This window comes from Falco cherrug, chromosome 18, assembly GCF_023634085.1.
Source record: "Falco cherrug isolate bFalChe1 chromosome 18, bFalChe1.pri, whole genome shotgun sequence".
NCBI lineage: Eukaryota > Metazoa > Chordata > Aves > Falconiformes > Falconidae > Falco > Falco cherrug.
This window is the reverse complement of record NC_073714.1, coordinates 4,193,670-4,209,413: the sequence shown is the minus strand read 5'-3', so window position 1 is coordinate 4,209,413 and position 15,744 is coordinate 4,193,670. Positions and strand designations below refer to the sequence as shown.

The 15,744-nt window shown below is 43.7% G+C and overlaps 1 protein-coding gene across 2 annotated transcripts in view; it reads right to left on the bottom strand.

Moving 5' to 3' along the window:
* DOCK5 (dedicator of cytokinesis 5) overlaps positions 1-13,379 on the bottom strand; it is an 85,796-nt gene extending 72,417 nt beyond the window's left edge. For both annotated transcript variants that reach the window (XR_008729802.1, XM_055696121.1), the window contains exon 1: positions 13,179-13,379. Coding sequence is in view for 1 of the 2 variants with exons in the window: in XM_055696121.1 (XP_055552096.1) it covers positions 13,179-13,221 (43 nt within the window). In the remaining variant the exon portion in view is untranslated. The remainder of the gene's footprint in view (positions 1-13,178) is intronic.
* Positions 13,380-15,744: the final 2,365 nt, after the last annotated feature.

Genomic DNA, 15,744 nt, shown 5'->3' with positions numbered 1-15,744 from the left:
GCGTCACGTTTATTTCTTCAGCGCCTTCCACCAACATTAACTTGGAAGGAAAAGTGAGGGTGCAGTCAGATCCACTGCCACAGATGTAGCTGGCTTTAGAGAGCCCGCACACACCTGGACAAGTGATCTGCACTAACACAGCGTCTGTCACACAGGATCACCGACGCAGCTTAGAAAGGTACCAGCTGTTCTCTTTCGTACGCAAAGAAAACGAGGACAGGAAAACTGAATGTCATACTGTTCTTCTGCAGCGCATTGGAAGATGAAAACCAAGTATTAATTCCTAGACCTATCTTAACTACAAGACTAATTCATTTTCAAGACTATCCTAAAAGCAAAGTGAAGCTAAAACATCTGGAACTGAAGCGAATGAGGCAGAAACTGTCACATACTATTTCACGTGTAATTCAAAGCAGAATGAAACGGAATCCTTCCCTCGACAACTTGTTTAAATGCATTTGAAATGTGGATTATTGGCCTGAAAAACACAGCCACTGCAAGATCCATTATCTCTAACTTGGCTCAAAACACCCCCCCCCTCCACCCATTACAAAGACACGATAACTGCTTCCAAATACCATGTCCCACTTCTCCAAAGCCTGCCCTCACCACTATCTGATAGGAGAGGGGCTGGGCCTTGCTGCCTCTGAACAAAGAATCACATTCAGGGCTGTTGCAATAACCAGACTTCATCTCATTACATCTTTCAACTGAAGAGTCAAAAACTATTGTACGGAAACAGAAGTATGTGCTTTTATGCCGCAACAACCCTGTATTAAGAAAAGGCATTTATGCCGGACAGCCCCATTTGGAGAAGCCTGGTATGCTATCTGTTGCCAAGATATAACCAAAAAAACAGTGGCTTTATTTAAAAAACAAGGAACTGCCCAAGGAATTAATTCTTAATAGGAACAAAGGCTTTTTGATGTTGGAGCAAAAATGTTCTTGTAACTTCCCAGGAATTTGTGTCTGAAAAATCGAGAATAGCATAATTAAGATTTATATGTCAGACTACTTCAAAAAAAAGAAAAGAAGTCAGTCATGGTTCAGCACTGTGAAACATGCACGTTAACTGACTGTTATAAAAAAAAAAAACAAAACTACTCCTGAATTGGTTGATGCTGACATTCAGTCTCAATTCTACGAAGTTCCAAGTCACTGCTTACCATCTTGAATGTAAATAATCCAGAATAACAGGATTACACAGATGGAAATGCTTTAATTAATACCCATCATTAGACTTCAGAGTCAAACATCTGATGAGCCAGAGGTGGACCTTTAACATCTTGTGTACTTACTGTTTCAGGCTGCCCTCACACAGGGGAATACACCTGGAAGGACTTTTACTTATCTTTAAAATTTTTAAACTGGGTTACCTTAAAAATGGGCATTGAATCAAATGAGAAATTATACCGTCTGCCTATGCAGGAGGAGATGTCACGGCCTTCCTAATTTGGGTTTTATAACTGTCAGCTTCTATATTCATTTCTTTCTTTTGAAAGCTGTGAGAAAAGCAGGAAGATCCACTGTCCTCAACGCACTTCCAGCACTTGCAGTTCCAACCTAAGCCTATTCCAATAACCAAACCCAAATACGTTTGGTTATTGAAAAAACCTGCTCACTGAGGACAAGGAACTGTGTCTGCCAGATGCACGGTTGATCAGAAGTCTGTTAAGATAATTTTTTTTTTACTTCCACTTAATAATATTATCCTGGAGGTGGGATAGGCAAATAATCTAAGGTTTTGCAGAGTCTGTCCTGCACAAACAGCCTAAGTCAAACTAATTTCCAAATCTGGGACTGGGGAAGGTTTTCTCTTGCAGTCATGCCATCATCAACTTCTGGATATTCGTCTCACACCCCATCACTGGATCAGATTGTAGGATCAATGGTTTAATCTCTTCAAGCCTGGATTGCTTTAGAAAAAAACAACATAACAACCTCAGCCCATGGGAATATAAAAGGCTTCACAAGCGTTACACAAGTGCTCCAACTAGATGATCTAATGGTCTCTTACGGCTTTAAGCTCTATGGACTAAAACCACAGTCAGTTCCACAACAATGCTCTGGAGCAAGTGGCAGACCCAATGACAAATTAGCCCATGTATTTTAATTAGAGCTTCTTAGCAGATTCAGATCAGGCAAACTGAGATGATTCAGAACTGTTGAAGCAAGAGATGTACTGATTATAAAGGAAAAAGTAATAATCTCCATCTTTTCATGTCTGCAGAATTCCCATTAATCATCTTCCCCTCAAATATTTATTGCAAAGTGTTTATACCACAGGAGCCATATGAAAATAAAGGAAATCCTGTTCTCAGAATGCATCTATACTGCAATAGAGGACAGAGATACACATCCTCAACATTCACTGATTTGGATACCAGTAATAACATCATCACAGCATAAGCTGTTTTGTCTCTCTGTAAGTGTGCTGGGGTAGAAGCAGCCAAACTGTAGCTGCTTCTGTGATCTGAACCACACAGAAATGCTCTGTTATATTAAAGAGACTCTAGAATAAATTTTCTTGATGACCAGTGACTTTTCTGGACTTACGTACCTGTCAGTGGCTAGCAGAGTGAGGGTACAGTGCGTTTGTTATAGCATTAAGGTGTACTAACCCTGACTTTGCTGTATATGAGCAGATAGACTCTTGGAAAAATCTTGCAATCTCTCTTTCTGTCACGAAGTGCACATTTCACAGTAGCTCCACATTTTGCCCAGACAGAAGAGCTTTAAAGTTTCTGCCCCTCTGCCTCCTCCTCACAACTAGGCCATGGAAACCAATGGCAAAGAAAACCTACAGCAGGAAAACCACCAGAAAACAAGTCTCTCCAAATACCTTAGGCATCCGTACAGACACCCTGGGCAAAATCCTGTTAGAGTAGAACCCACTCTGACCTCACCCACTGACTAAAGGATCAACTCAACTCAGAGCTGCTAGGATTTGCAATAACCCACTCTGACCTCACAAGGCAGACAAATACCCACCCCCGTCCCCAAAAGTCCAATTTTCCCTCCTGCCCATCTCGACGCAGAGTTTAAAGCTCTGCTGGTTTTACACGTGCAGAAATTTTCTAAACCATTTTCCTGAAAACACGTACCAGAACAATGCACAGCAGAGTCACAACACATAATAGTAAGTGTGCATTTTATTTTACAGATGGGTAACATACACAAATCGTTAGGTGTGTAATATTCTTCACTAGGCTCTCTACTTTCTTTCATTATTTTCACTCTAAAGGGCCCTTAGGGATTTTAAGCTCAGATAAAGAATTAATCTACATTAGCTGTCTCAGCTTATGTCTGGAGTAAGAGGGAGCGCTGTGAGCCAAAGGAGAAAAAAATCTGTACTAGCAGTGTAGGGAGCCAACCTGCTCCTCAATATACTATACCCAGCTTAATCCAGTGCTTGACAAAAAAACAACAAACCACCAAAACCAACTAGATCTGCAATTCCAGTCTCCTTAGAACACCATGAAATGTCCCCTTATCCAGATATATAGATGCAAAAAGAAAATAGCCTAGCCTCTCTTCTTGAAGATTCATACTTTTGTAAACTTTTGTCAGGTTGCCTTGATAGATCTTTCCACAACGACTGTTTAAGGTTGTCTGCAAGATTACCTAGGCTGTGGTTGAGAGGAATGCCCTCAGATTTCGTTCCCACCATGTCACCAGCCTCCATCTACTTCCATGAGAACGGTATCTGCCTAAGTGTTCAAACATAAAAAGGGGAGCTACAAAAAAATGGGGTGTTAGCCACAGCATAAAACAGTTTTTACGGCTACAGTCTGTTTCAGGTCTGGCGGATTCAAACGAAACAACATGCAATAGCATGTCAGCATTCGAGTGGAATGAACAGATGCAGGAGTACCCAACTTGGAACTCGCACACCAAAAGCAGCTTCCAAGTAGAAAAAGATGCCAACACACTGCTTGTTGAGTCTGGAAGGTGGTCCTTGACTTAATGGTTCTCAACCCAGCTGCTGGAAGATCTCACAGTTTCATTGAGCCAGCCTTCCTTCAGCTGACACAGAAGAAAAAGGCAGCAGTGGCACCAAAGTGCCGTTCCTGTTTTACTGGTACTCAACTGGGAGCAGTATAAAGTTGGCTCAGGGAGGAAAGGTGCAGCAACAGCTGCCAGTGTTGTTATTACTTCTGCACTACAGAGAAACCTCAGATCCTGGTGCTATCAAAGCTGCATCTTTTACTAGCTCTAATTTCACAAAACACATCTACATAGCGTGTTTAATTACTCCATTCATTTACCAAGATATACATTCAACTGTGACACAGTGACCTTCTCAACATGCAGGATACAAGACAAGACTGCTCCTTTTCATCTACTGGCAAGGCTACAAGAAGTAGATACCATAATGACAGGTGGCTTATAGATCTTATTAGGTTAAAGGATGCTCGATATTATTGTAAGGTGCGTATCTTCCAAGCCCTGCAGCTTTATTCTGCCTCTTTGAAATCCGAGCAGTAACATCTAGCCTGAATGATTAGTATTCTCCCAAAAAAGTATTTTAAATCATATTCTTGTCCTTCAGAGCAACTGCTCTAACCCCAGAACACTGTTTCAACTACCCTACGACCACAGAAATCAACAGATTTGCCATCACCTTTAGCTGAATCAGATTCTGGTTTGTATTCAGGTTAGCCTATTGGTATTACAGGAATTCAATAAACTTAAAATATTATGCATCTTCTCTGTATTATGCATTTTGGAGAAAGACTTGGAAGAAAACGGGCACACAATCACTCATTGTGTTGTCCTCTACAAAAGAAGGGCTTCATACTTATTAGCCTTCTGAGTATCGTGGTACTTACACTCTGATTTTAACAACTACATATACCTGCCAGAGATTTGAAATCCAGTTTTCTCAAAAGTAACCTCTGGTTTTGAATGCTTCCATTTTTATGGCCTGTGAAGAAACAGATGCTCGTTTACAATACGCATACAATTGCAACCAAATTCTACCAAGTCTGACCATAGTGACTTTTTTTCCCCCCCCTCCAAGCCTGCAAACACGCAACTTGTGTTTGGATACATTAAGTACAAGAATAACTTTTGCAATTAAACTTTCAGGCAGATTTGTAAAAGCAAAATACCAAAACCATCACTTGATAAATTGGACTACTCAGCTAATTCCCAACTTAAAAGCGTGTGGCACTTTCAAAAGAATTAAGTGAATTTGCCACTGGCTTTATATTACTGTCCTAGTTCTTACTGGGCAAAACATCAAAGGGAGTAGAAAGAAAACTTGGAAATAACTACTGTACAGGGCTGGGAGTGTTACTATCTAATGAGTTCTGCTGTACGCATTACTTCCAGAGGGAGTGAGGGTGGAGAGATGAGACAAGGTCTAATAAGTAAAACACTTGAGCATGGAGTCCAACTGTGCCTACAGGCTAGGTCTTCACCATGAAGTTCACTTGAGTTAAAACTTCAGCATTGTCCCTTGCTAGCATCACACCTACCCATATCAACACTAAGCTCAAACTGATAGACCCACAGAGAATATAAAGCCAAGGCATCCCACTTCATCAGCTGCAAACATAACCCACCAGAATTAGAGTCATAAATTTTTATACAAGCATTCTCTGGCCTCCAACGCCTTCCCCTTTCTATCCATGTGCTCAGAAAGAGACGGACAAACTCTCCAACAATTTGTATGAGAAGAATTCATTGTGTGGCTTGGCTCACTGCATTTTAAGAACCTTGGGATATGCTGCCAAGAAACTCTTTACCTCCACCGGACAACACCTCTATGGAAACCAGCACTTGGGCTAACTCATGCTGGCAGGGCTAACACAAGTAGGAGTTTCTAATATCATAACCACAGGGATTTCAGTTGGCCTCTGTACCTCCAGCCCTTCTCAAACACAGGCTTCGGAACAGGCTACTCTCCCATAATGTATGCCTGTGGTTTCATTGATTCATGTTTGCAAAATACTGCATAGCAAGATATACAGTTTCACGTTTCCAGAGAGACCTTTAATTCCCAAGAATTTTTTTCTTGCCACCTATCTCAGGTAACAAGCAAATGGCAAACAGGGGGATAGCAGTGAAACAAGGAACAGGAAATCTGGGCTGGGAACTAAGCATCTTACACGGGAAGGAAAAAAGTCAAACCAGAATATTGATCCCTTTGCTGTGAAGAAGAACGAACAAGCTACTCCCGACCTGCAGAAGCAGATCGGTTTTAATTAATCTGCACAAGATGCAAGGAGATAAAGAATTTGGAACCAGGTACCATGCATTGTAGCCTTCCCTTCATCTTCTAGAGCTACTTTACTCCTTTACGTTAAACTCCATCTCTCTGCAGCTCAAAGACCCCACTACATCGTCAGCGCAATGAGAATGGAAGTGCTTGCAAGAATCAGGTCTCTAGTATTTAAGCTAGTTAACCTTGCATTAGGAAAAAAAAAAAAAAGAAAAAAAGAAAAAAAGCACTCTTTCAGAACTAATTGGCCACTGTTTGCCCATGACATTCCGAAACAGTATTAAACTTCAGAGCTGAAGTTATGAACTGCTTTATTATTATGGAGGATCAAAGTACCAAGCTTCCCAAGAGCAGAAAACTATTATTATCTTCATTGTATCTCAATGAACTTTTTCCCCAGATTCAGCACTTTCCAGGATGAGGTTTGCATTTATTGCAGCGACACCTCCAACAATTGAGAGTTTAAGAAGTGGCCAAAGAATAATCTCCACAGAACAATCACTACTTTTTTTAGATACATTCTGACAATGTGCCAGACACCTATCTGAAAGCTTCAAGAGGCTGCCGGAGCAATTCATCCTTTAAACAATGCTCCCCCCTCTATTCTGGGACATCTTCCTAGGAGGTACAGTCTGTACTATACCACAAAGACATTTTTATCATTTAAGCAACTGATCCAACTAGCACTCTGTATCATCTTCCGTCTTTGAAGGCAACCATGAACTGGCCACCTAGAAAGCTGTTTAGTAATTCAGATTTATGTTCCAGTTTTATTAGTACATGTTTCCTGGCAAACACACCGAAATTCATTACAGTATTTTAGGCATTCAATCATAAGTTAAATGCATTGGATCTGAAAAGATATTCTCATTCTGGTAGCAAGGGGATAAATGTGTTTATGACTTCGGACTAAGGTAGTTTTAAGCTTGGCCATACTTGTGTCTTTAACATGCTAGCATAAATAAGATTTTTTCCCCTAAAAGCACTAATTGAAAGAAATGTCCTACCAGTCCAGTTAAGTGCAAGTTAAACAGTAAAAAAGAAAGGCGGGGGGGAAAGAAGAAAAAGAAATTTGACTTTCAATTAAAGGAGCTTTGGCAAGCTTGCATGTAAAAGGGGTGTACATTTTTCAACTTTTGAATGACAGAGAAAGCTTACTACACATTTACTCTTTCTCAATCAATATGCTATTGCTTTAAGTTTTCTCAGTTCATGAACTTTTATTATTTTGCTTTTAATCTCCATAGTTCCTGTCTGCATTTGTGCTAGCAAACACAGTCCTATGCTAAAAGAAGAACCACAAGAATATGCAAGAGACCGGTGTGAAACTCGGAACTGGTTGGCACACCCAGCTCTAGCGGAAGCTCGTGCTTACAGCCTCCTGACACCTCTGAGCAATTAGGCCCACATCTAATCAGCAGGAGACAGCTCAGCCACAACTCTAGAAGGCAACTAGCGGTCCTGGATGCCTCAAGAGAGGATTCAGAGCCACCATAAAGGGACTTGACTGTTACTAAGAAGAAGCGTGTAATAGTTGCTAAACATCAGGGCTGTTAGTAATGTCTCAAGGTGGATACCCAAGAGCTAAAGCACCCAGAAGTCACAAGATGCTTCTAGAAATAGCGCTTTTCAGAGTAATAATAAGAAAAGGAACAGTTACAAGCCTTGTTCACGTCAGCAATGCCTTTGAAGTCCACAGTACCAGTTTCACAGGGAACTACTGAAGGAGGACACTAGTAATCACCAAAAGTAAGAGTCAACAGATTCGGCCTAATATGGATTAACAAAAAATAGAAAGGACTACGGAAGCAAAAAGTAGCACAGCCAATGTTCACATCAAACTGCAGACACAGCAGTAAAAAATGGGGAACTAAATCAGAAATACTACTACTCTGAAGATTCAAAACTTTTTGCTGTCAACGATACCAAGTTCTTACTCTTCCCTGTTGAAAGTTTTGTTGGTATTGCCATCAACGTGACAATTTTTGGACACAAATCATAATAAAGCAAATGGAAGGAAAAACGAGTAGAGGGCTTCTATAAATAAAAAGGAAGGCAGCCGCTTCTGCAGATGAAAAGGGCTCCTCCACCCTTCTAGAGCCCTTGTCAGGAACCTGATGCACAACAGTGGACTTCAATTTCAAGCGAGAAGCATTCTGCAGGAACGGTAGGGACAAGGCAAGCAGCAAGTTGAAACAAATACGAAGTTTGCTCTAATTTGACATGATGTACTACTACCAGTACTGTGAAACCTCTTTGATCACAGACTGTATTTCGAGACAACTTTGCAGAAGATGTATGGAGTCTGAACACGGAGCCAAGACCTGATGGCCCAGCATATCAGAAGTTATCACAAATCAAACCATTAGTAAGAAAATCTTATTCTGCAGCACTCTCTCTTCCTCTCTGATCCTTTGCATTTCTGCTCACATAAATCACAAATGTAGCTGGCAGGCACTGGTTTACATTTGAAAAATTACTGCCATTCCTAAGACATGACGCAGCTGATTGTAACTCAACCACCACATGGTATTTTGACAAAGTAAATACTTCTTTGCAACAAGAATAGTCCTATGTGCCGGTCCCTCCAGCAGGGAAAAATGTAATGGGTTTAAAAGGTACCACCAATAACCATTAGGGGTAATTACCTGTCAGTTTACCAACAAAATCTATTCAAAAAGAAAAAAACACCCCAACAAAATAAAAGATGACAGATTGAAACTCAAAGACTGCTTTTGCCCACTCTAACAGTTTCTTTTGGTAATATGGCTAAGGTATTTCAGGCATAGCAAACGGCCACACTTCTTTTGGAACCCGATCAAATCGAGCCGTTCCATGTCAGATAGCCACCCATGCAGCTGCACTACTGAGGTGCAAAATGGGAATCCCTGGCACGGGATGTGAAGAAGCAGGGAAAGAAGCTCTCAAAAGTTTCTCACCCTTTCCCTCCCAGCGCCCCCCCCCCCCCCCGGCCTTTAAAAATGCACCAGATCAAAACACTTTCCACAGAGCATCTGAACCGCTTTGTCTAATTAGCTTCCCTTCAACCCAACATTTTAAGACATTTTCTAAACAAAACATGACTCTGGTTTTACTCAGAGCCTATAAAGATTCCTAAGCTACAAACACTGCATCGATGTTCATATCATTAACATCATTAAAACTCACTGACCAGTGAAGTTTTTGTGGGCTCATAATATTTTAAGTTACACATTTAACAATTTGCAGAGATCACAGGCAACAAATACTGCTTAAGTATTCACTTGCTCCGTCTAAGCAGGACATCACAATTTGTGGTTTTCAGTGTTCTGCTGCAAGCTCCAAGTTGGTTGTCTGGTTGAAGCATTTTGTGGTATGTGGAGTGAATGGTCCGTTACAGCCTGCAGCTACACAGGATGAGCCACTTCACTCCGCCTGGTCCTCCCCCACTCCCACCAGCAAGCTCTATGGAGCAGCCACTATTCCACAAATAAGGGTAAATTTACATTTCAAGGGGGAGTCTCGCAGCAGGGAGTCCAGGGTACCAGGGCATCCAGGTGCAAGCCACACCGTCTTCACCAAAACGCAAACTATTCTCTGGACCTCACGTCTCAGAGCTCTTACGACAAAACTTCAGTTAATAATTTCTTATTCTGGAAGACCAGATTTGCAGATTGGCTGAACAATAGGTGTGTACACAGATCAAACTGCATAATCATGAACACTTCACATCCTGTTGGTTCGCAGTCAAAGGTAACATACAAAGCATGTGGACCTCATCCATCACTACAGTCACCTGGAAACCATTCTGGCTGAAAACTCGGCACCATTCACTTCTGGATTGGTTTCGTGCTGGGTTGGTTCCCCGACCTGGCTTACCACACTGCCACTGCCTGCAGGAAGGAATCAGAAAAAAGGGGTCCAGCTGCCTGTTCTATCGTTTAGAAAAGAATAGAATAGCTTATGATTCCACAGACTCCAGACTCTCTCATACTTGGTACGGAAACTGTTAACACGAGTCTTCTCCAGTCCACAAAGGACACTTACAGGCTAAGAACAGATAAGGACTAATGGAAGAACTGCTTTTACAACTGAAGTGTAATACTTAAGTTAATGCAAACCTGTGTCAGTGCCAGCAGAAAAGAATTACATTCTTGACTCCTTATGCTCTAAGTTAACAGTTTTAAACCAAACAGATAATAGAAGTTTAAAATTGTGGGCAGTTATTCAACTATTCTTCCCTTCAGAGCACGCTCTTTTGACTCAAAAGAGTCTCCATGAAAGGCATTCTGCAAATGATACCTTCTTTGTGAGAAGCACATGAGCAAAAATAGGTTACTTCATGTAGTTTGGCCCCCAAACTGACCAGCTTTCAAGGAAGATGCACCAGAGAGTATTCTTCCTTCCCAAATTAGAGGTGAAGCGTGTTGCAAGGAAGCTCTGTGAGACCCAGAAAATTTAAAGAGGCAAGATGCTGCTCATCAGATGCTCGGTGGTGTTTTTGTCCCTTTACAAGGCTGAAGCTTCCAAAATCCCATCTGTTACTGGGCTGAAAATTCACTGCAAGTGAGAAACTGCAAGCCATTTGTCTCTCACGTACGCTTCCCTAAAAATGCTAGTTTCCAATCTTGCACTCTCTGCTGCCGGCCATTTCAAACTCAGCCCATATGCCATCTGTATTATCTATGGTAAAGGTAGCAGTCTGCTGTTTTAACCAGCTGAGGACAAAACTAGAAGGCTGCAAATCAATTTGAACCCACAATCAACAAATCTGTAGAACATAATCCAGGACATTAACCGTTCTGAACTGAAATGCAAAAATCAGACAAGTGACATTGAATCACACTGTTTCCTTCTCGGAATTTCTTACTGCATTGGTACGATTTACAGTGCTGTGTTCAAAATAAACGCAAGCAGTTCTGTATTAGTTTCCAAAGCACAGGCTAACAGCCACAATGTGTGCCTTCCTTCTGAAAAGAAGTTTTATCTTTACATTTCACAACTGTCAACTTACCCAGGCCACCAGTGAATGGAAGTTGCTACATCTAATGGCCTGTATCATACGAATCAGCGACATTACCCTCATCACAACCACTCTCATAATTGGTACTAATGGGCACCTTGGTTAGCAGGCAGATTCATTGCCCAGCAAACTCACACTTTCAATCCTCACCAGCTTCTTCAAAGTATGCACAAAACCAGTGATGACTGGTACCTGAGCGCAAAGATTGAATGCCGCGCAGGATGCAACCGCAGACAGCAAACCGACAAGTCTACAAACATCGACTGACAACATTATGATCGCATTAATGCCACGTATCAAACACTGTCTGATAAAGCTAGTCACTGCATAAATAACTGTTTCCTGCCTGTGGATTAACCCTGTGGATTTCTGGTTGCAAATTAAACACAAGAGCTGAAGCATTACGGACTCGACGTCAGCTTGGTCCAGGGGTCTGCATACCGGGGAAAGAAGTACCTTTTTCACACAGCTGCCTGAGTACACAGAAGAAAGGGGGTATTTCCCACCAGCACGCTTTTTGATCGGTAGTGTAGGGAAGAGGCAATTTTTCTTCCACCCTGCTTAATCAGAAGCCGGTGCCCTTTCTGGGAAAGGAGCTGTCATAATTGGCAGTTGACTCAAGCCAGCACAAAAAACTCACCCCGGAAGCTAATGAAAAGCTAGAGGAGTGCCTCTGATTCACCCTGCTGCCCAAGGCCACTCCGGAGGTACAAGAGTCTTGCTCAAAGGTGTGCTTATAAAACACCCCACCATAATCTAGCGTTATATAGTTTACTTGATTGCAATACCAAAAAAATTTTCATTCCTGATGCTCAGAGTAATCTCACCAAGTCATTCACGTGGGCTCCCCCATATAAACAGCCCGGGCTGTTACCTACGGAGAACGAAACAAAGTTCAGGGCACACAATACTCCACACCCTGCCGGTTACCAGAACAGAAAGTAGATAAGGTTGTGCTGCGTAGAGTATCTCTGGAGCCACAGCCCTGCAAGAAGCAGGCTGCCTCTCTGCAAAGCCACCTGGAAATCGAGTCGGGAACTTACTTCAAATTCAGCCTCTATGCAAAACCGTGCAGGATGAGGTTCTTTAAACTCATGGACTGAACCTGAATGAGCAGCCTCATGGGGGCTGGGGCAATTAACACTTTGCAAGCATGAAATGACACGGTTTTCTCACATCGAGAAGTCTACCATGGAACACAAGGGGCACAGAAGATCACTCTTCATTAAAATAAACTATCAGAAGTTTTCTGTGTCATTAGTGGTTTCCTGCCGATTGTTCTCTGCTCAGTTCTCACAAGCAACCTCAAAACCGTGTGGCTTTCAATTTAATCAGACTCTCAAGAACAGGAGAGCTTATCGGTGACACCACTGGTTATGTTCCTCCTAGAGAAAAGAGAGCCAGCTTTAAACAACCTCCCTTTAAGCATAAAGAAGGGGACAGGTCAAAAGGCACAAGGTGTCAGTCAAGCTCACCCAGTGTCAAGATTTCCATCCCCTGCAAAGATGTCGCCCACAGTCTTCAATTTGCTCATTAAAACCTTTTTGTCATCACTTTTCCTACCCACAACTGCTTTTGGGGGGACAAGAGCAGGCATTTTTCCTGCTACGTTAGAGCACTCCTCGCTGTAAAACATGCTGGAGAGGCAAAACTATAAAGGTCGGTCGCCAGGATGGCAGAAAGCCGGAGCTCGCCGGGTGGCTGCCTCCGTCCCCGAGGGTTCGGCGGTGCCTGCCCGCGGCTGCAGCACAAACTGAGCGAAAGGAACGAAGGAGGAAAGTGCCGGGGGGAGAAGCGAGCGCAGAGCGCGCCGGAGCACAGGCACGGCTCCAGCCGGGAGGGGAGCGGGCAGCGGGGGGGCAGCTGGCCGTGCCCCGGGGAGGGAGCGGCGGCTGCCGGGGGGGGACGCGGGGCAGGGGGGTCCGAGCGGCCCGGGCTGGCACTCACCGACCCCGTACTTCTCCCGCTTGGTGGGGATCCAGCGGGCCATGCCGGCGGGCGGCCGCTTCCCCGCGGCGCGGCTGGGCTCAGCGCGGCCGCTCGCCCGCCGCCGCCCCGCCGCGCTGCCGGGGGCCGGGCGCCCCGGGCCGCTCCGCCATGCTCCCAAACTTCCCGGCGGCCGCCCAACTTTCCTGCCTCCCCCGCCGCGCCGAGCGGAGGGCGGGCGGAGGCGGCTCTCCCCGCCCCGCCGGGGATCACCTGCTCCCGGGCCGCCCCGCCCCGGGCCGCGCCGCCGCGGCGAGGTGCTGCGGGGGGCGGCGAGCGGAGGGCGGCGAGCGGGGGGCGGCGCTGCTGGCGCGCCCCGAGGCTGCCCGGTGCCGCTGCCTGATGTGCGAGCGCCCGGAGGTGCCCCCGTCGGTACAGATTTCCCACCAGTAATTCATTAATAACTAAGAAAACAACGGGGTTATTCCAGAAGTACTCCAAGCATCCGGCAAAACGGTCACAGGACGGCACTTTGCGAAAGATGCAATGTTCCTGTTCATAAGGGCGCTTGACGACGCCAAGCTCCACTTCACTTTGTGATCAAGTGTTCCAAACTGGTGATCCAGAGACAAGCTGTGCACGTACCTGGGTCCCGCAAAGCAGGGCTGATGCTCTGACCTGACCCAGGCTGGCTGGCCGCCGTAGTCACGTTGGCTCTGGTGCCAAGGATTTTCTGGGAGAAAGATATTCAGTAACACCTACTATTTACACCCTTAATTAAGCAGCACCATTGCAAATCACACTGGCAGATCCCTTACAAAGCATTAGGTCCAAACTGAGGAGATCCAGGTTCTCATCATCTCTCTGCAGCTGTATAATGATGTAATTGTTACTGGTGCCTGATCTTTCCTGCCACCTCCCATGAAAGGCAACAAGAACTATGATCACTCAGAATATTTTAAAGCCTAACTACCTGTTCAACTGCACTAAAGCATGAAAATCTGGGGAGATGATATTTCTTATTAGTTTACATTAAAGGCCCATGAAAATCTGGGGAGATAATATTTCTTATTGGTTTACATTAAAGGCCAGAAGTGCTAGGTGTAGCTCTGTTGCTCAGCTGTTGTGGTGCCCTGGGCAGATCACGTCTCTCCGATTCCCAGCCTACATCCCTCTTGCATGTTCAGAACAGCTTTCCATACTATAGACTCTCCAACCTGTCTTTCAAGTAAGTTTAATTTGCCTTGATCTTCACTGGTACCTCTAAGTGGCAGAGCAACATAAATAAGAATTAATGATTGATAATTTGCTCTAACAATTAAGTTTGTTCTTTGAGGGCAGAATTTTAAATGTAAGAACCCTTGGTATCACCATCAGCCACAGTGTCATAGCACAATATACGTTTTTTTTAACAGTATGTGGTGATCCGTCATCTGTCAAGAATGTGTGGCCCATGAATTTGTTACAGACAGTTCATTACTCATCTAGCTGTGAAGAGAGTAATGCTACACCCAGTTTCCACCAGACAGCCAAACCCTTCTGTAAAACGATGTTTTGATCTTCTCCCAGGGGCTGCTCATGGCATGACTGAGATGCTCCCAACTCTATTCAGATGTATACATCTGAACCACTGAACACGTGAACACGGCACCTCTGAGGTTAAATGTGAACACGGGCTCTTTCAATACTTAAATGGCACCTGAAGCTTCAACACAGAGTATGTCAACGTGTAGGGCAAGCTGTAGGAAAAAAAAAAAAAAAGTATTTGCAAGCTGGAACTGGTTAACTAATTTGTTATTTATAAAACACTGATTCAACCCAGCCAACCATGATCAGATGTCGTACTGGCACATATGTGAAGTCATTGTTCTTATGCACAAAATCTTACAGTTCCTTTAGCTAAAGATTCAGTAGTGCCACTAAACGTAGCCCTTGTAGTGTTTTTGTAGAGAGTACAGGGTGGTGTCCAGAGCCAGTCCCCTCACCACGGGCTGAGGGCACCCAAGCTTGTACAAAGAGCAAATATTTAGATATTTTGCTGGAAGACTCACCCGCAATTTTTTTATGGAAGCCTAATATTGTGAAGTGCTTTGAGACCTTAACAAAAAAAAAAGCAACGTAACAAGGCTATCAAGACAATGGAACAGGTTGTTCTAGGCTCTGATCTCGGACTGCCTGGACTTCAAAATACTCCTTGCTGCAAATGGAATGTGGCTTTTCCGTGGCCCTTTTGCAGTATATGGCAGAACAAACCATGCAGAGGAGACTGCTTTATTTACACCAGCTGCATTCCCTTCTGTCCAGGGAACGCTCCACCCACACCTGGAGAGCTGCTTTAGCAATGCCTGAAGTGTCAGTCTTGCAAAAGTTCCAGTGGTTCGAGCTAAACATTCCTTGCTGCAATTCAGTGTGCATTTAACTAACTATCCAAAGTTAGTTAAAATGACCCTCCTCAGAAAAACATGTTTCTTTTCTGATAAAGATGGTTTTCTTTCCATTTTACTTATGCTTAGTCACAGCTTTCTCTAGCATCATCCCAAATAAAGAAGAGAAATAGCTTGAGGAGTAGTATCTTGTGAATGACAAG